General features: G+C 52.2%; 2 protein-coding genes across 13 annotated transcripts in view; one reads left to right on the forward strand and one right to left on the reverse strand.

Moving 5' to 3' along the window:
- The first annotated feature begins 1,204 nt into the window (after positions 1-1,204).
- On the forward strand, positions 1,205-16,302 carry Etv4 (ETS variant transcription factor 4). 12 transcript variants are annotated; one of them, XM_087909942.1, is made up of 15 exons: positions 1,209-1,430; positions 1,900-2,010; positions 2,193-2,289; positions 2,527-2,563; positions 6,630-6,687; positions 8,849-8,902; positions 10,446-10,572; positions 11,663-11,827; positions 12,046-12,314; positions 14,096-14,170; positions 14,321-14,389; positions 14,551-14,723; positions 14,977-15,078; positions 15,452-15,659; positions 15,824-16,302. In XM_087909942.1, exons 1-15 carry the CDS (start codon positions 1,385-1,387, stop codon positions 15,826-15,828), a joined length of 1,596 nt encoding a protein of 531 aa, XP_087766068.1. In that variant the 5' UTR covers positions 1,209-1,384; the 3' UTR covers positions 15,829-16,302. The 12 variants fall into 12 exon arrangements, with proteins under 12 accessions (XP_087766066.1, XP_087766067.1, XP_087766076.1 ...); XM_087909940.1 differs by having other exon boundaries at positions 1,205-1,430; positions 15,452-16,302; XM_087909941.1 differs by having other exon boundaries at positions 1,206-1,430; positions 2,196-2,289; positions 15,452-16,302.
- Positions 16,303-18,598: 2,296 nt separating this feature from the next.
- Dhx8 (DEAH-box helicase 8) overlaps positions 18,599-20,696 on the reverse strand; it is a 34,089-nt gene continuing 31,991 nt past the window's right edge. Inside the window, exon 23 of the mRNA XM_048445755.3 lies at positions 18,599-19,668. Coding sequence (XP_048301712.3) covers positions 19,449-19,668 — 220 coding nt within the window. The 3' untranslated portion in view covers positions 18,599-19,448. The remainder of the gene's footprint in view (positions 19,669-20,696) is intronic.

Here is a 20,696-nt window from a genome sequence, read left to right on the forward strand (position 1 = left end):
AGCTACAGAATGAGCCCTATTCAGGTGCCAGGTAGCCGGTGTTCTTGTCCCAGCTCGGATTCCTTCAGACAGGCTGGAAGTGATTGTGTGGATCATGTCCTACCCAGAACCCTCACTGCCTCACCTGTAAAGTAGGGTGCTGGATGAGATGGATTTTGAAAGCTGCCCCATGGGCCTGTGAGTCCTTGTGGTGGCAGGCAGACCCCAGGGGAGGTGGTTTTTCTCTCAGTTGCTTGCTCGACACAAAGCACTGGTTTGGACACAGCAGATACTAACTGAATGAAGGAGTGAAATTACAAACACCGTGATCAACTTATTGAGCAAAACTGAAACCCATCCTTGCCTTTGGTCAAGTCATGCTTGCCTTCAGACAAAAAGTAAGATGGCAGAGAGAGGGACGGACCTTGTTTACACGGCAGTGAATGAATGAATGGTAAAGCAGGTCACAGATAAAGCAACTCTACAGATCACAGGCCCTGGAGGAGAAAACTGTTTTCACGCCGTTTTCCATTCACTGAGTACCAAGTGGGCATCCACTGTTTTCACAGAGCTTAATTCCCTGAAGCGCATGGTCTCACAGGGCTGCAGGGAAGACCGCGATAGACTTGAGACGCTAATGCCCAGCAATTGGCTAGCTGAGTTACCTCAGATGAGGGACAACATCCCTTTCTCAGCTTTCTTCCATTTTCACTTGTAAAATAAAACGGAAACAATAGCTCCGCAGCGCCAGGTTATGAGAAGGAAATGAGCACGTGGAGGCAGAGCGCTTCATAAATGCTGGTTATTACGGTTCCTCTGGGCACACAAGTTCGTTTGCCTCCCCTCCCCCCAGGGCACACAGACGTGTTCACACTCCCACGTAGGCACAAATGCACAGAGGCGTGTGCTAACGCCAGCGGGAGGAGCTCAGGGCTCCTCAAACCAAAGCCCACGCCGGAACCGGTAGAGAAGCTGCCCGATCCTCAGCTTCCCTCTTTTTTCTCAGTTCTTTATGAATGAACTGAGGCCGAAAGGAGTTTATTTTTTTATGAATGGAAGTCCAAGAAGTGAATGAAGCCGAGAGACAGCCCCTACATTCTGATTGGCCTCCGTGGATGGGAAACTCCGCCCTCGAGCCAGGCAAAGCGAGTCTGCGGATTGGCGGGCGGGCCCGGCCCTGGGGTTTCATTCACAAAAGTCAATGAAACAAAGGGAAACGGGGGGTTGGAGAGGGTGGGGGAGCGAGAACTGAGGCCGAGGCAAAGGAAATGCACCAATCAGCTGCTCCCCTGGGCTCACAACTGTCTGCTGCGCCCGGAAAACAAGCCGGGGCTCTGGGGACCCCGGGCTCAGGCCGCCTCGCTCCGGCCTAGCCCCTCCACCTTAGTTGTGTCATCCCCCGGGCATGCTGAGCATCCCCCGCGGCCCCTGCACAGACGCGCGAGCCTCAGGTGAAGCTGCGGAAGGGGAAGGAAGGGAGAGTGTCTGTGATTCCCCGCTTCATCTCCCACACACCACACTCTCTGTTCGGCGCCCGCTTCCGCACATTCCGGGGCGGGAGTGGGAGGCGTCGGGATTCGGGGCTGGAGGGGGTGCCTGAGTTATGGGCGTGCGAATGGTGTGCGCCTTGCGCGCGCGCGCACACACACACACACACATACACACTCACACGCGCGCACACACACGTCTTATGTAACCCAGCCCGGGCTGAGCAGGGCTGCAGAAAGCAGACACGCCGACCCCAGCTCGCGGGAGCAGGTGGGACCTTCTTTGGCGGGAGGGGAGTGGCGGTGGAGGCGCTCGGCCGCACAGGTCCCAGCGAGTCGGAGAAGTTTCACTGTCCGACCCGAAGCCTCGCGATCGCCCCCTCCCCCCGCAGCGCTCCGGGGACCGTGTGCGAACTGCCTCCCCCCCTCCCAGGTCTCTGCCTCCGCGCGGGGGCCCGGCCGTGTGGCCGGAGGGAGCGGCCGGATGGAGCGGAGGATGAAAGGCGGATACTTGGACCAGCGAGTGCCCTACACCTTCTGCAGCGTGAGCGCCGCGCCGGCCTCCACGCCCGCCCCCGCCCCGCACCCCGCCCCTACTGCCCCACAGTCCCCTCCCGGGGGGTCTCAGTGGGGTCCAGGGCGGCCTAGTCCCGAGCCGCCCCGGGACCCCACCCCCAAGTTAGACTCCTTAGGGTGATTCGGGGGCATTCTCCCCCCTCCTTCCAGCAGAAATCTCCCGGAAATGGGAGCTTGGGCGAAGCGCTGATGGTCCCGCAGGGGAAGCTCATGGACCCGGGCTCCCTACCGCCTTCCGACTCCGAAGGTAAAGAACCAGACTAACTGCGACCCCTCTCCTCAACCCACACACATCCCAAAGCCCTCTCCTGGACCTCCCCCAACCCACATTACTCTAAAAGTCAAACCACCTAGAGGACTTTGATTATTCTTCTCCGTCCCTTATCCCCAGTGGGGCGGCTGTAACCCGGGCTTGCCAGATCTCTCCCCATATCCTATCCACCTCATCACCAATTCCAATATTCACCCGTCAGATCTCTTCCAGGATCTCAGTCACTTCCAAGAGACGTGGCTCGCTGAAGGTGAGTAGTTTTGTTGTCTTCCTAAAATCAGAAGTGGGGCGTGGGGGTCTTCTCTGTCTCAATGAGTCCTTCAGCTCCCCTCCCCCAGTCCCTAACCACTTCGCTCTCCCCAGCGCCCAGTATGGACACTTATATCGATATTTATTTTCTCACCCTGAGCCAGGCTTGTATAACTAGGCCTGGGGATGAATCAGACTATTGTGTGGGGTATTTGCTTATTTGAATGGAACTTGGCCCCAGGCCCGTTTTATCCTGGTTGAAAATTTCATTTGCAAAGTTTGTTTGGCAGGAGACTCCTGGCCTAGGTGTAGTGGTGGGGTGTTGAGATGTTGAAAGAGAACAGCGAGGAACAGGCGAATTAAGGGGTAATTTGTTACCTATCTTCTGAAGTTGCTGGAACATTGGTTTTTACTGCCTTCCTTTCGCTTCTTCCTAACTCCAAGGACCAATTTACTGCCCAAGCCAAAATAACAACAAAAGTTTCAATAATTCTTTTCTTGGCACTTTGGCAAAGAAGACTCAGGGCTGCCTCCCCAAATAGCCTTGATTATAATTCCAGTGGCAACTGGCCCTCCCTCTATCCCTCCTGTGAATACCTCCACCCCCAGGCAAATGCCCCCCTTCCTGTATGTTGGTGGGTTGGTTGTGCGGTGGCCAGGCTTGGTCAGTGGCCCAGCCTGGGTTGGGTGGGGCAGTATGTCCTAGCTGGGTCCTAGTTGGTGTGTTTTGGTGAGGTTATTTAGCCTGAGGGTGTCGCTGGCAGGGCTGCCAGTAGAAGGAGGCATGGTGACTTACAATCCCAAGATTCAGGAAGGGTTAATATACCCACCCATCTTAGCTAATACCCCCTTTATATCAATACTCTAAAAACCAAGAAACCAGAAGTGAGCTATTTCTTGAGGTCTTTTCTCTTCCTGTGGGCTTCCCCGTTCTCCACTCTGGGCACCTTTCTTTCGGAATTTACAAACTCAGATCCACCTCTCCTAGGATTCTCTATAAGAGTGCCTTGGTGAGAAGAAAAAACCCACTAAGTAGACCTGTGAGATGAGAGATCTGTCTTGGCCACCACCTCAAACATGTATTATTGTTGTTGTTGTTATTATTATTATTATTATTAATTATTATTGCAGAATGACTGTTTAGCATGGAATTCATCCTCCAAAACTGTGGAATGGGAAGGTGGGTGGTTCTGAGGTATCAAGTGTATCTCCCTCACCTGAATACCCAGCTCCTAATTACATGAAGAGCTTTGTTGGGTGGGATTATCCCCACCCCATGTTCTGGAGGTGAAGAACTCAGGGTTTCCATGAGCTCTTTAAAGACCTCCTTTCTTACCCCTGGTTTCTGATTTTGGTCTGGCTCTCTGGGTTCCCTTCTCTGCCCATCAGCTGAGGGTTCCCACAGTGGTCAGTGCTCAGACTGTGAATTAGCTCAGGGTGGCATTTTGGCAGTACTTGGTCTGCTTGGATGACAAGGGATGGAAAATGCTCTCTTCACCCAACCATGGAAGCTCCTCCCCTTGGTGGTGGGTCTAGTGACAGTCTATGTACCTGTCTATGTGTGCTAGTGTGACAGCAAGTGGGTGTGCACTTGCATGTGCGCACGCGTGCATGTGTGTGTTGCATACTGCTGCCTTGGGAGTCCCTGTACATTTAAATCCAGTGGGTGTGGAGGTGGGGGTGGGGAATGCAAGGTGGGGGGTGGGGGGGCTGGGATCTCCTTGGTTCCCTCTCCTTCCTCCTGAGGGAGCAGTTCAGGTTCCCAGCTGGCAATGGATGGCCAGGCCTGAGGGGGGGATGCTGAGGCCACTTGCTTCTCACTCTCTCTGCGGAGACAGATGCAGCTGCCGGGGTCCTGTCCCCCTGCACCGTCCCAACATCACCCCCATCTCCTCTCCTGCCTTTTCCCACCAGGTCAGTGCCCCGACAGTCCACAGGGGTGACAGGGAGGTGTCTTTGGAAATTTGCCAATGGTGGGGGACATCAGAGGAATGGGGCCCAGAACCCATCCTCCCCTCTCTCAGCTTGGTTTCTTCCTAAAGCCTCAATTTGGAGAATTCTTATAGTGTGGGTGGGGCGGTGAAGATTTGGGGGTGGTGATGACCAGGCTGGACCCAAGCAGGGAGAGAGAGAAAAGTGAATATGGCTTCCGGAATCTCGGCTGCTGGCTGGGCTTTTGGGGTGAGTGTGATGAGACTCTCCTGAGGCAGCATACACACCTTTGGGGTCAGGATTTTTCTGGGTAGAAGTATTAAGGGAGCCGAGGAGGGTCATCTGGTTTCTGGGTGCCTGTGATTTGTTGCAATGCTGGGAAAAGGATCAGGCTGCCACGGAGAAACCCAGGCTTAGGCAGACTGCGCTAAGATGTGGTTGGTTATGTAAAAGATTTGTGGATCTGATGGAGGGTCCCTTTGTGGGACTGTCAGGAGCCTTCAAGAACTATTAGGGACAATGACTCTGTGGTCTCTTTGGTAGTTAGAAACACTGAGCTATGTATGCGCTTTGTATGAAGTTGGGGGGGGGGAGGCAGTCTGTGAATTCCCAAAAGACTTATGGATAGATTTGGGAACCTTGACATTGCTATTTTGCATGTAAAATTGTTGGGGTTGCATCATATATGGTGATAATAAGGGTTTTTCTAGGATGAGTATGGTTTATAGCTTTTATCAGAATTTTAAGGGATGGATCCGGGCTCATGCTTCCATAAGAATTACTGCAACCAGACCCCCTCCAAGGGTGATCCTCCCCTGGTCCTTTGGCCTCCTTATCTATAGAGACCAAAAAGAGACCCCATGTGTGGAGGCAAAGCATGGAGAGTGCTTTCACCCATATATTTTCTCAGAGTGAAGTGCAAGGAATTTGGGTGAAAGTATATGCATGCACCCTGGTGTCTGGGGTGGGAAGTCTGCTGGGGGGAGGGTTAGTCCTCCCTAGCCTTTCCTAGTTCAGTGCCTCCTCCATCTTTCTATTTCTTCCCCTTCCAGGCCCCTAGAGTGGCATGTCCCCTCCACAGATAGAGAACTGGTCCCTTCCAAGATAGAGGCTCCCAGGGTGGGTGCAGGGTGCGGGTGACACACACACACACACACACACGCACAGCCAAGAGTGACACAATACAGCAGAAGCTCTGGAGAAGCTACCATTCACTCTTATGAGGGACTGCCCCCACACCCAGAGGATGGCATCCCTTTGTGGGATACGCAGTAGCTAGCTAGCTTGTGATAGGCTTCCCTGCATAGCTGGTGGAGGTGCCCATTTCTTCTGGAGCCCATCCTTGGGTCCCCCTGGCTCCCTGTTGGAGGCCTGAATATATTCTCTCTCCCCACCTAGTGGTCCCCTTCCTAGTGCCGTGGGAGCAAGGGGCAGACTCTGCCACACTAGCTCCGCAGCCAAAACACAGCCGAGTCAACAAATAGAATGGTGCATGTTCAGGACCAAACATGGTAATTAAAATGTCTTCTGCTCTCCAGGAACGCAAGGCTCTGTTTCTGTTCCTATTCCTATCCTCCTTGATAGTCTCTGGGTGACTGAGGGCCCTGTTGTACCCCTTTGGGAGACGGCCAATATTGGGAGAGCTGAGCAGGAAGTAGGGCTCACTCCCCATTCTGGGAAGAGAATAGCATCACCTCTTTGAGTATAGTCTATGTGCTGAAGAGAGGTCTCTTCTGGGGTTCTGGATAGACTGTCAAACTTGAGGCAGGAAGAAAGGTCAGATAAATGACCCACAGGGCTCTCTAGCCCAGTGGCGTCAGCAGGAGATGCCCCCAGCCCATTACCTCACTGGAAACCGGTAGTTAATGAGGCCCCAAGAGGGACTCCGGGGTACGTCAACTACCCCCTGCCAAGTTCTGCACCCTTTCCTTGCCCTCGGGACCCTCCTTGCCTAACTAGCAGGTGGGGACATATCGGTTAGCCTGCTTGCTTCAGGGTGTCTGTCATCCTTGAATGGGCCAGAAAACAGAGCAGGAATGAAGGTGTTCTTTCCTTTGCCTACTGCTTTCCAAAGGAGCTGGTCACCAGGGATATGTATTGCAAATGTGGATTCCTGGCCCACCTCTGTCTTACAGAATGACTTCCCGGGCTTGAGGACTGGGAACCGGGAGCCAATGCGGATAACAAAGCCGGGTAATTCTTCAGTCAGGCTGACTGGTGGGCAGTTTCTGTGGAATTGTAGTTGGGCTTCCAAAAAGCTGGGATTTGCCGAGGGATTTAACATCCCATTGATGTATTTGGCCACTTTAGAATTACAGTACGCTGATCTAAGTCAGTTCTTAATTACTAAAGACTTCTGGTTCTTAAGTTCCTTCACCCCAGTCTCTAACAAAATAATCATCTAAACCGGACATGGTGCTGCATAGGCCTGTAGTCACAACCCCTAGAAGCTGAGGCAGGAGGATGGTGAATTTAAACTTAAGGCCAGCCTGAAGTACCTAGTAAGACCTGTCTCAAAAAGGGGGTGGGGGCAGAGGTTCAAAAGGGCCTTGATTCAACCCCCACCATTGCAATAAGTAAATAAATAAAAATCAACCTATAGTTCTAACCACTTAGTTCGTCTGACATTTGAAGCAAGCATTTGACCGCAGCTTGAGCATCCTTGTAAGATGAGCTGTTCCGGTGGTGTGCCAGTGCTGGTGGTAGCTGGTATGTGGGCAGGAGTAGCTGCAGGGTAAGGGGAGATCTGCCTGGCTTAAGAGCTGCCTACTTTTCGAGTCTGTACTGCTGGCTCCTCCCAGCCTGAGGACAAGTCTCATCGGCTGCTTATTTATAAATAACCGTCATTCAGTATCTGATCTGAGTAGGACCCTGTTTTGGGTCCATCATAGGCATCTGAAGAAGGCAAAGCCCTTAACTTCCTGGCGAAGAGATGAACATTAACATGTGAATATGCATTAATAAAATGATTGGGGGGAGGACATTGCCAGCTGAGACAGAAAGCCAAAAGGGACAGTTTTGCTTTGGATGGTCAGAGAAGGTCTCTAATAAGCCTGGCTGGGGCTCAACTATAACCCCAGCATTCTAGGCAGGGTCAGGAAGATGCTGAGCTTTAGGTCGGCCTAGGATGCATAGTGAGATCCAGAACAGAGCAGAGGATCTGTGGGGAGAGGACCCAGCTCAGCAGGACTGGGGGTCAAAGGAGACCCAGGTGCTAGGGCATACCAACAGCAAGGAGAGGCAGGCCGGAGAGATAGAGGAGGCCAAGGGCAGGAGTTCAAATTTCACATTTTAAGCAGGAGAGCAAAGGGATTTGGTTTCTATTGTACAAAGATCACCCTGCCGGCTGTGCAGGCTGCAGAGTCTGGAGTTGGTGAGCTTGGAAACCCAGGGTCCTGCGGCCACGATCTGCACCTGTGTGCTCACACGGGATTGGGTGTAGAGTGTTCCCTACCCCTAGACTTACACGCCTCACCAGCCACTCTGAAGTCTCGGTCTTTTATCTTGCCAATTTCGACATTGTCCAGTCTGAGAGCAGTCCCCAGGGAGGGACAGTCCAGTCTCCTTGGTCACGAGTTCTATTGTCCTGCTTCAGACCCACTATTATCCTAGAGAATCAGGAAGTACTTCTTTGTGTCCGTTCTTTCTGCTGTAGCTCTTTCCCCCCTTTGAAAGAGAGGCAAAAATAAACAAAAACCTTGGAGTTCATCAAGGTACCCTTTGGGACAGAGATGCTCGCCGCTGGAGAACCCCAGACCTCCTCTCCCTTGGCTACACATCAATGAAGAGACGGTGTCTCCAACTTCCTCCTGTCCTATTTTTACTCTTTCCCATCTCTGCAGCTGCTCTCTCTCCTCCATTCCCTTTCCTAGGCTCTAGAACTCTTGTGTGTCTCCAGAGCTCCTGGGAAATTATTTGAAGCACAGACTCCGGGGCCCCTTCCAAATTCAGAATTTCCTCCTCTGATTCCAGGTCCACAGGACCCCACAGTTTGTAACTCCTGCCCAGCAAGGAGGGCAGTCTGCTGGGAGCCCTGACAAAGCCTTGTAAACTTTGAAGGGCAGGTCCATTTGCACTTCAGAAAAATGGAGGAACCAGAGACAAAACATCTGGGCATCCCCCTAGACCCTTTGGATTCCTCCCCGCCCCCTGTAACTCTCCCCCAGTGTTCATGCAGCTGGAGCTAGCAGGTGGGGTGGGGATACAGGTTTTGGGGTGGAGTCACCCTAGTTTAAGGAAAGCTCCTGACTGCTTCAGGACTGGAGCACATCTTCAGGGTGGCAGCAATGGTGTCTTCCTTGGGCTCCACTTTGTAGGGTCACACCCCAGACTCACCTCCGGCTTCTCTCTGCAGCTCAGGTGCCCGATGACGATGAGCAGTTTGTTCCTGATTTCCATTCAGAAACCTGTGAGTAGTGAGCGCTGGGTACAAGGGTGGGGGATGGGGACCAGGGAAGGACAGGAAGTGAGTCATGGGGACCAACCGAGAGTCACCCAGAGGAGAGCAATTTGCTCTCACCTAGAGACAGGGTGAAGGCCAGGGCTCCTCATCCTGGCACATGGACTCCAAGTCCAACGCAGTGCCTGGGCGGTGAAGTCTTTGGTTCCCCCTGGAGTTGTAACCATGTGACTTGGAGCAGATGCTTTCTCTTTCCAGCCAAAGCAAAGGACTTGAGACAGCTCAGCAGAACCCAGCTCTCCTTTTCTGTTCTTCTCTTTAGCCCTGGTGATGTTGCCCCGGGAAAGATTTGTCAATGTCTCTGGAGAGTTTGGGGTTGGGTTAAAAATGGGGTGGTCAATGGCACCGCAAAAATAATCCACAGTGCTCTTGACATTCCCCCAAATCTGACCTAGTATCACCGTGTCACTGCTGAGAAAGGATGCTTGGCCAGGTACAGTGGTCCACACCTGTAATCTGGAGGATGGTGAGTTCGAGACCAGTCTGGATATGTAGTGAGGCCTTACCTCAAATGAAAAAGAAAACCTGATGTGGTGCTTTTCATCCCAGCACCTGGGAGGCAGAGGCTGGTGGATCTCTGTGAGTTCAAGGCCAGCCTGGTCTACAGAGCGAGTTGGAGGACAGTCAGGGGGACATAGAGAAACCCTGTCTTGAAAAAAAAAACAAAAATGAGAAAAGTATGAGAAAGGATGTTGGGATATCAGGCACTGCTCTCGGATGTCATCGTCCATGAAATAATGCAGGCACAAGGATGGTAAACTGCAGCCTTCAGAACTGTGGCTTCCAGGGCATCTGATACGACTGCCACCAGGGCTCAGCCACAGTGGTGGCTGGACTTTGAGGACCCAGCAGGGGCCCAGAACAGGCCAATGTTCCTGCTCCTCACAGATAATTGGGAGCATGTGTATATTACTCAGCTGACAGGCAAGTGGGCTAACAGCCAAACTCCCTCAGAAAACCAAAGAATCTTTCTAGCCCCAAACAAGAAAACATGTCCCTCACTTGGAATTTTCTAGGGCACGCAGGAAAGCCTAAGGCCCTGGGTCTGATAGGCTCACTCTTTATTTTGTTGTTGTTTGTTTGTTTTTGTTTTGTTTTGTTTTCCGAGACAGGGTTTCTCTGTAGCTTTGGAGCCTATCCTGGAACTCACTCTGTAGACCAGGCTGGCCTCAAACTCACAGAGATCCGCCTGCCTCTGCCCCCAAGTGCTGGGATTAAAGGCCTGCACTACCACCACCCAGTTTAATGTGCTCACTTTTATGAAGGTGTTTCCTTGACTGGGGGTGTGAGTGTTGAACTCTTAGGTGGTTCTCCTGGTTAATACCAGACATCAGCCAGGATGTTCCGAAAGCGTCCAACTTCAGTGTTCAGGCAATGAGAGCAGGAAAGGACACCGGACCTAGCCAGTCCTCAGAAAGCCAGCGTGTCAGAAGCCCTGTCAGCCTCGATGTGACACTCTGACTTTGCTCTGTCCTACTGTCCTGCCCCACAGTAGCCTTCCACAGCCCCACCACCAGGATCAAGAAGGAGCCCCAGAGTCCCCGCACAGAACCGGCCCTGTCCTGCAGCAGGAAGCCGTCACTCCCCTACCACCATGGAGAGCAGTGCCTTTACTCCAGGTGAGCCCTGGCCCAGGAGGGGGTGGTGAAGTCTGGGGCAAGGTGTCAGGAGGTCGAGGCTTCAGTTGAGGACTGGGGTGGTGGGGGAAAAGATGGCAGCCCTGAGTTGAGGCAGCAGTAGAGAGAGATGGTTGGACAACAGAGGGTTTCCTACTCTGGAGGTAGCCCTAGCAAGGATTCCTATGAGTATTAGCAGGAGGAACCCCACATGGACAGATGGGCCCAAGCATGCTGAGGTCTGAGCACAGTGAATCTCTACCTGGAGGCTGGTCGCTCTCAGCTTTAGAGATTGTCGTCAAGCTAAGAGGCTCAGGATTAAAAAAAAGAATGATGTTATGTACTTGAGACAGGGGGATTGTGAGTTTGAGCTCAGCCTTAGCTCCATAGCGAAGGCCAGGTCAAGCTGAGCTACAAAGCAAGACCCTTTGTGGGGAGAAAGGAAAAGAATTTGCGTGGGGACGGGGAGTGTTGCCCATTTGATAGCGTGCCCGCCCAGTGTGCACCAAGTCCTGATTTGAATGTCAGCACCACATAAACCTGGCAGGTGACAACGACGTGCACGCAATCTCAGCAGTTGTCGGGGAGAGTCAAGTTGGAGGTCATTGTTGGCTACAGGTGGAGAGTTTGATGCCACACTGGGTGGGCTACATGAGACCCTATCTTAAACAAACAAAAACCAAAAACCTTTCCTAGCACTAGGAAGGCAGAGGTTGGCCTGGTCTACAGAGTGAATTCTAGGACGGCCAGTGATACACAGAGAAATCCTGTCTCAAAATTAATTAATTAATTAGCAAAGAAAATCGCTGGACAGTGGTGTTGCAAGCCTTTAATCCCAGCACTCGAGGAGGTAGAGGCCGGTAGACCTCTGAGTGTCAGGCCAGCCTTGTCTACAGAGTTCCTGGACAGCCAAGATTAGAGGAACCCTGTCTTGAAAAGCAAAACAAAATTAAAACTAAATAAATCTATAAATACAGTTTCGCCCAGCCCCTCTACTACTGCAGCTGTAGTAGTCACTTCCTGGGGGATGAAGGGTAAAAGATGGTTGCCTAGCTTCTCTGTCCCCTCATCCCCATCTCCTCCTCAACTCCAGTGCCTATGACTCCCCCAGACAAATCGCCATCAAATCCCCCGCCCCCGGTGCCCCTAGACAGTCGCCCCTGCAGCCCTTTCCCAGGGCAGAACAGCCGCAGAGCCTCCTGAGATCCTCCAGCACTTCGCAGTCCCACCCTGGCCACGGGTACCTTGGTGAGCACAGGTAAGGAGGAAATCCACAGTACCGAGGGACCCAGGGCTCGCCAGGCAGTCTGGGCTCAATTCCCTAGTTCTCTGTGGAGACCTGACTGACTGGGAAAAGAGGAGGACCGGGGAAACACTGCCTCATTATCCCTCTAGAGCCATGTCCCCAAGTGACAGGCTCAAGGGAACCTAATGGAAGATTCTCTTTTCTTCCTTCTCTGTGTCCGTCACATCCAGCTCCGTCTTCCAGCAGCCCCTGGACATGTGCCACTCCTTCACATCTCCTCAGGGAGGGGGCCGGGAACCTCTCCCAGCCCCCTACCAGCACCAGCTGTCGGAGCCCTGCCCGCCCTACCCCCAGCAGAGCTTCAAGCAGGAATACCACGACCCCCTGTATGAACAGGCTGGCCAGCCGGCTGCAAACCAGGGTGGGGTCACTGGGCACAGGTACCCAGGGGCGGGGGTAGTGATCAAACAGGAGCGCACAGACTTCGCCTATGACTCAGGTAAGAGACTCTTGGGGGGACTCGAAGCTTCTCTGAGATCCCCAGGTGGGGTGGGCAGGTACTCCCCGTGAGCAGTAATGTTAAAGCAAAGGCCCCTAGAAGGTTTGTGCCTTCTCATGATCCATACATCAGTAGTTCATAATCCAACCCATGCACTTTTTTTTTTACATATTCTAAAGAATGATCCCTTTCTAGCCAGCCAACATTCAGACAAAATGATAGGATATATAGACCCTTGCCCGTATAGTTTTTGACAATAAGAAGGGTTGGGCATTTACTTCTGTTTGAGGTTTGGGGGTTTAACTAACCCACTAAGACCAGTGGGCTGTGCCTGAAACACGAGCATGCAGTTGGAGGATACAAAACTCAGATTTGCCATTGGTGCTTGTCTCCACAGTGGTTTAAAAATATGAAGGGAGGTGGACATGTGCACCCATGCAAACCAAGCCCTTGGGAAGTGAAGGCAGGAAGGAAGGCAGAAAGATCACCAACATCCAGGCTAGCCTGGACTAGTATCTAGTTAAAAAAAAAAAAAAAGAGCTGTGGTTGTCATTTCTATTAATGCCAGCATTCAGGGCAGGTGGATGGCTACGAGTTTCAGACTAGCCTGAGCTACATAATGAATTTCAGGTCAGCCTGGGCAACAGAGTGAGACCTTGTCTCAAAATAAATAGAAGGGGAAGGAAGGGAAGGGAGGGGAGAGAAGGGGAGTGACAGAGAGAGGGAGGAGGGAGAGAGAGAAGGAGAGAGAGAGGACAGTTGCTACAGAGCTGGCTGAGAATCGTAGAATTTTTCTTTTCCTGGTGCCCAGAGTATTTCTGGGTCAGGGGCTGAACCACAAACCCCTAGCCGCTCCAGGAAGAACGCGATAGGTGCTTCCCTTCCTCAAACCCTGGCTGTAACCCCGAGCCTGGTGAAGTGGCGGCTGGAAGAGGTCTGAGTTGCTGACCTTCAAAGGCTGGAGACTGGAGGGGGGGGGGGGGGGGGATCGTGTTACTTGCCCTTGAACTCCTGCCCCTCCTCCCTCCGCTTTCCTGAATGGAGTCAGGAATTCCATTCACAAAATGGAGGCATGAATGAACCCTCCCTCCTGCCTCCTCCCCCGGAGGTGTCGGGTGTCAGCGGCTCATTCATAGGTGGGAGTGGAGGGGGCGGGAAAGGGTTGGAACTTGGAAGCGTGGCTTTACACAGTCGCCTTCCCTAAGTGGACCTGGGAGGTTTCAGTTCTGTGCCGCGGCACACAGTAGAATGCGCTCAGACCCGAAAAAAACAAAACAAAAACAGCCCAGTGTCATTGCCTCTTCCCGAGATGTATGCATCTCCCGCCTCCACCCCTGCCCCTGTCATCCTCTCATTTGTTCACGTGCGCGGGCACACACACACACAGACACTGGCCTTGGAACCTGACCTGCTGGCCGGACGTGTGCCCATTCCGAGGAAGTCTTAGGCGAACCCTTCCCAACCCCCGGAGGTGCATCTCTCACCCCCTCCTTCCCCTGAACTCACAGGAAACAGCTGCTCCCTGGAATCTTGGGCCCTGTGGAACAGACTGCCTAGCCCCAGCTGCTGCCCCCATGCCCTCTACCCCAGCCCTCAAACTGAGGGCCTCAGGCTTCCAGCTCCCTCTGGCGAACTTCCCCTGGGATTTGGTGGTGGGAAAAGGACAGTCGCTGGACCGCAGGCTAGCGGCTGAACTTCCTGAATGTGTGCAGGGCTTCTTCCTACCTGCTCCTCGGCTTCCTCAGCCACTTAACCGCATCGCCCTATCTTCCCTCCCCCAGATGTCCCTGGGTGCACATCAATGTACCTCCACCCGGAGGGCTTCTCTGGGCCCTCTCCAGGTGATGGAGTGATGGGTAAGGCAGCTCTTCCTTTCCTGGCTAAGGTCTCCTAATGGGGGGAGGGATCCTTGCTGTCAGGACCCAGCTGGGAGTCCCTTTGAATTCTATGAGGTCTCCAATCAGTGAACCCTCAGATCTGAGCCAATCCCCAACTTCCTCCACAAGGTTATGGCTATGAGAAATCTCTACGACCATTCCCAGACGATGTCTGCATTGTCCCTGAAAAATTTGAAGGTCAGAGAAGTGACTGCATAGCAGGGCCGGGGTCTCCTAAGAATCACATATATTGTTGGGAGCGGTCGGGACACTCAGGAAAGAGTTTGGGGACGCCCCGTGGGGAAGTGAAGGAGGTTGGTTAGGAGACATGTACCTCACACCTACGTCTACTTTCCTAGGAGACATCAAGCAGGAAGGGGTTGGAGCTTTCCGGGAGGGGCCACCCTACCAGCGCCGGGGTGCCTTGCAACTGTGGCAGTTTCTGGTGGCCCTGCTGGATGACCCAACGAATGCTCATTTCATCGCTTGGACAGGCCGGGGAATGGAGTTTAAACTAATTGAACCTGAAGAGGTGGGTCTTGGGTGTTCCCACCCCTCCTCTGCAGCATCTTAGGAGCCTAGAGAGGAGAAATGGTGGCACTTGCTATCACCACCATGCTTCATTTGCCTGACCTGGTTCTTGCCAAGCCTGAGTCAGTTGTATGGTAACAAGTTCAGATTATCTCTGCACCAGGAACCTCACATGCTCTTTCCGCTCCCACCCCTCCCCCCATTTTCCCTCAGAGATGGCATCCCCACCCAAATACTTTGTCTCTTGTCCCCAGGTTGCCAGGCTCTGGGGCATCCAGAAGAACCGGCCAGCCATGAATTACGACAAACTGAGCCGCTCACTGCGATACTATTATGAGAAAGGCATAATGCAGAAGGTCGGGCTGAGGTCTTAGCATGGTCATGAGGAGGGGCTGAGGGTCATGGGGAGGGGCTGAGGGTCATGGGGAGGGAGAGAGAGGGAGAGAGAGGGAGGGGGAGAGAACATGTTTCTCAGCAGGTTTGCAGGAACAGAATAAGAATATGTAAATCCCAAGGTTCCCCTGTAAAGTTCCTAAACAATACTGAGTGGTCCCTAAGCATGCTGAGATAGAGATGTGTGAACAATACTGGAAGGGAGTGGGCTTCAAGGACCAGTGAGGGAAGTCACGGGGTCCTGATGTTTGGAGGACCCATGAGAAGGGCAGGATCCTCCAAATTCCCTACCGAGGCAGAGTATGTATGTCTGGCCTGACAGCCCTTTCTCCACAGGTGGCTGGCGAGCGCTATGTGTACAAGTTTGTGTGTGAGCCCGAGGCCCTGTTCTCTCTGGCTTTCCCAGATAATCAGCGTCCAGCTCTGAAGGCTGAGTTTGACCGGCCAGTCAGTGAGGAGGACACAGTCCCTTTGTCCCACTTGGATGAGAGCCCTGCCTACCTCCCAGAACTGGCTGGCCCTGCTCAGCACTATAGCCACAAAGGTGGATATTCTTACTAGGCATCAGTGGCATCCCCTTGCCAGGAGTGGGGCCGCCCAGTGTACATATCAACAGATTTGGTGTTGGGGAAGCCCTCATGCTGATACCCACAGAAGTCTCTGCGGTCATATGGTCATATCTCCACTATCCCACCTTACTCCAGCCAGACTAGGCTGCTAAGCAGAGTCTGCAGGAAGGACAGTGGAGGCAAGACAAGTCTAAAGGCAGCAGCTCTGAAGTTTGCTGTGGTTCGCCTCTGTCCAGGTCTTACTCGGAGGCGGTTCCCCACCCTGACCACAGAGAACTCCCGTTTGTTCTGTTCTGGGGACAGACAAGGGGCTTCCTGACTTTATTATGGCAGCAGGGCCAAGGGGGTTCCCTGAATGCCCCACTTCTCCCGCCGTGGGAGATGGAAACCTGGGCTCTGGGCTCTGCCCTGAGCTGGGATCCTGTGTTCTTGGTGCTGTGCCCTGGGAGGCAGGAGCAAGTGGGAGGCAGCTGGGGTGGTGTTGGGTGGAGGCAGGGGTGAAAGAGGTTCTCCTCCAAGGGGCCCTCTGACTCCCTGCCCTAGGCCTACCCATGCCTAGTTCGTTCCACTTTCACCTCATCTGCCAGACCTTAATAAACGTCTCTGCTTCTCCCATTAGTTTTTTTGGTCTGTTCTTTGCATCTGTGAGGCAAAGACCTGAGGTTGGAAGAGCTATGGCTATGAAGCAAATGACCAGAGTTTCAAGTCTGTCCCAAGACCTTACATGACATGTGATAACACCCTGTTCCTGGGTTTTAGCTCAGGCCCTGCCTGGCAGATCTGGAGAAAAGCAATTCCCCTCTGGCCATTGATTTTCCTCTAGAAAATGGATTGTGTGAAACTGTGCTTCCCCAGCCCAGGATCACGTGAGGATCCAGAAATAACGGAGAGGGTACTCTTTAACCCAGATGGCATTGCTGGCCTGTCCCTAGGAACGTCCTCAGGGAGGCACTGGTCTGTGGCTTTATGATCATAGTTGCTCCCATGACCAGGAGACCATGTTTACCCCAACTGCTTATCCTTCCTCCTGTGAGCTGGTTGCTGTTTTTACCGAGATCAGGGACAAGCATTTAGGGAGTGGAAAAGGAGAAAGGTACCCGAGGAGGTGACAGCAGCTTCTGGGGAGGCTCTTTAGGGGGTGGCAATGGCAAACATTTTCCTAAGGTGGCAGAAACCTAACAGAGTGTATGACTGAGGAGCTGTGACAGGCAGGGAGGGACAGAATCTGTATCCAGAGTCAGCTTTCCAGAACTTGGCTCGGTAAAAAAAAAAAAACAAAAAAACCTCATTCAAAACCTCATTCAATGGGAAGCCAACTGCTACCCACAAATACAAGGCACCACCTTTTCCTAGAAACACTGAAAGTCAGTGTACTGACTCAATTCAGAGCAAGAGACAAAAAAGCAGTTCAGGAGGTGGGGGTGACTCAGTGGGTAGGGTGCTTCCTGCCAAGCCTAACTACCTGAGATCCATCTCCAGCACCCACAGGGTGGAGCGAGAGAATGAACTCCCGTGGCTGTCCTTCCACCTTCACACGCATGCACAGTTCTGTGCACAGGACCCACATCATCTCCTGGGCTCTCAAGTTTAGGAAATACTGGCTTGAGAATGAACGGGAGGCAAGAGCCTGGAGAGATGGCTTGGCTGTTGAAAGGACCTGGGTTTCATTCTCAGTACCCACATGACTGCTCACAACCACTCGTAACTCCAATTCCAGGGCATCTGATAGCCCTTTTCTGGCTTCTGTACGGTCCAGGGACAGCATACAAGTGATACACATACATGTCTGATGCAGGCAAAATACCCATACACATAAAATACTTTAAGCAATTTTTTTTTTCCTAAAGAGACAAAACTGACCTGGTGACGTCTACCTGTAAACCCAGCACTTGGGCTGAGGCAGGAGGACCATCATGAATCCAAAGGTAGCTTGGGTTATAAAGTAAGACCCAGTTTCAAACACACACATTGGGGGAAGAAGGGTATGGAGAGAAGTCAGGGCCAAGGGCCCCACTGCCCACTGTTAACAGGCCAGCTCACCCTCCAGATCTCATCAGGAGACTTCTTCCCCTCAAAGTAGTCTTGGCCTGTAGTTGAAGAGGTTATTCTGATGGGTACTGTCACAGTGAGAAGTGACCCCAGCTCTCAAGAGGACAAAGCGAAGGAGTATCTAGAGATATATCCGTATCAGCCCTGTGGTCCTGACCTATGAAACACCCTTTTCTGGGCTCAGCATGAAGGACATGCATTCCACCTCCAATGAAGAGGGGAGAAGGGAAAGCAGAGAAGGCAGAAAGCAAATATACTAAAAGGGCAACAATATGGATGTTGGCATGGCCCCGTGCAAGATGACATGCACACTTGTCAACTGTCAAGTCTTCTATTAAAAAGATCAGGAGCTGGATGCTGTTTCACGTAGGTCCTCACAGGGAGACATCTGAGGACACACTCTGCCCCTCAATTCTATGTTCCTTGGATTCTCAAACATGGCATCAGGGCGGCTGCTCTGCCACCAGTTATCACTGTCATACTCAAGAAGGCTGTGGTCTTTTGGTGTCTGGCTGACCACTCGGCATTTAATTTACTTACATTTGGAAGTTACTAACATGGGTGGGGCTGCAGGAGGAATGCCACGGCCCAGGACGAGCCCACTGTCCCCCCAGAGCTCCTCAGCAAGCTCCAGCCTGGCTCAGCAGGACATGACGGTCTCCTTTCAGCACAGAACGCCCTTAGTTAGTCTGAAGGAGCACTGGGAAAAACCACTGAGAGGAATGAAGGTGTCGCTTCTTGTGAGCATACACCAGCCGAGAGTGCTATGCTTGCTTTCTGCTGGCCGTGATGGAAAGGGGGCTTTGTTCAGCTCACTGAAGACTTCAGGAAGAAAAAAAAAAACAAAAAGAAACCACAAACACTGTTACAGGGTCATAACTTGCTAGGTTTTAAAGGAAACAGAACACACTGCTCAATGACAGTGTGACAGGAAAGGGACAGAGATCGAGGAGAGCTTTGTGTTCAGATGCCGCATCCCTAACCACCAGGTAGCAGGCTGAAGCACTCTGGCACAGACTTGGTTAATCTGGGGCCATGTGCTTCCAAGGCTGAGCTAGCTTCAGTGGTGCTCGGCCTCCAGTGCATCATGTCTGGGCTCAGCGAGGCCCCGGCTCTAGGGCTAGGAGACTCCATGTGCACCACACTGAACTCAGGCTGAGGGCCGGACATTTCAGCTGCCCCTCCCACAAGAAAAAGTCATAAAAACCCATTGTTTCCTTAAGAAAATAAATATTTCCAGGAGGTAAAAATGCAAGTACAGAGGCTGGGGAGGGGTGGGGAGTGGGGTCAACATGGTCCACGAGTGTCACGGTTCATTCCTTCAACAAACACAGCTGAGGTATTAGGGCCTTGCTATGTGTCATGCATCACCAACACTCAACTCTCCCTGCCCATCCCAGGACGCACATCTTGTCCTATTTGTGTGTGATTTTTCAAGACAGGGTTTCTCTAATATGTAGTCCTGGTTGTCCTAGAACCCACTCTGCAGACTAGGGTGGCCTCAAAGTCACAGAGATCTGCCTGCCTCTGCCTTCCAAGTTCTGGGATGAAAGGCTCTGGCCAAAGCCCTGCTTAAATCTGTTTCTGTCTTACACTATGAAGACAGTTAGGTTTGGGAAATGCTCAGTTTAAAATAGGCCATCACAGGACCAGCTTGTCATCAGCCAGAGGAAGCCACATGCTGCAGGAGAGGCGAGTGAGTGGACAGCTGCCTTTCAGCGCCGCCGGAAAGCTCGGGAGATTCTCCAGGCATTCGGCTCCTCGTAGCGATTATACAAAGGCTCCAGGCGTTGCTGTTTCTTCTGCTTGCTTAGTTTTGTCGGGTCGGAGACCTTGAAGAAAGCTGGAGCAAACTCCACAAGCCACCGGGGGTCGATAGTAGTGACCTCACGCATGTATTCCTTGGTGGTCAGCACCAGTTCATGGTATACCACCCTGTGGTAGAGAGACAGGACTCAGGCCTTGGATTAGGCTTCACCCCACAGCCAGTCTGGTCCCCTGGGGACCACAGCTGGGTTAATATTTTGTTCTATCATTTCTCCTGCCTAACCCTTCAGGAGACTCTGGTCTGTTTATGAAAGCCACACCCCATTACTTCACGCCTACACTCCTCAAACACAAGACTGCTCACAGGAAGACAGTTCAAGCCTAGTCTCAGCATGAACTAATCAAGTGACAATGAAACAGCTCTGCCCCTTCTCTAGGTTTCACTATCTTGATTTGTAAAAGAAAACTAGTTTCTCAGGTAATTTCCATAGAACTCTAAGGTTCTGGAGAGGGGCTACACAGATCACCACCAAGGGATAGGGAGTGCCAAGTGGACAAAGAGCAGTGGGTAGCACCAGGTGTGGTGGCACACACTTTTAAGTGTATGTGTGTATTTGTGTGAGCGTGAGTCTGCATGTGGAGATTAGAGGGCTATTCTGTGAGGTCAGTTTTCTTCCTCCATCTAAATTTATGTGGGTTCTGAGGGGCCATCTGGCTTGCATAGCAAGCACTCATACCTGCTGAGTCATCTCACCAGCCCTGTTTTTGAGACTGGGTCTCCATATGTAGCCAAGGCTAGTCTCAAACTCAAGGCAATCCTCCTGCCTCAGCTTCCTGAGAGCCAGGATTACAAGCATGAGCCACCATGCCCGGCTTAAACTTTTAAAGACCATGGTGGGTATAGTGGCACAAGTCTTCAATTCCAAGATTTTGGAAGCAGAAGCAGGTAGATCACTGTGAGTTTGAGGCCAGCCTGGCCTACATAGTGAATTCCAGACCAACCAGAGCTATGTAGTGAGACCTTGCCTTGAAAAAAGCAAACAACCCCAAAACCCTTTTTAAAACCATCTCATCAGTAGATGATTTCTAAGATTGCTTCCTGCTTTCATCCCTATAATTTTACTTCTCTTAAAGGGGCTGTTTATGGGCTGGAAACGCAACTTAGTAAGTAAAATGCTTGCCTTGCAAGAACAAGG

This window comes from Myodes glareolus, chromosome 9, assembly GCF_982192425.1.
Source record: "Myodes glareolus chromosome 9, mMyoGla1.1, whole genome shotgun sequence".
NCBI lineage: Eukaryota > Metazoa > Chordata > Mammalia > Rodentia > Cricetidae > Myodes > Myodes glareolus.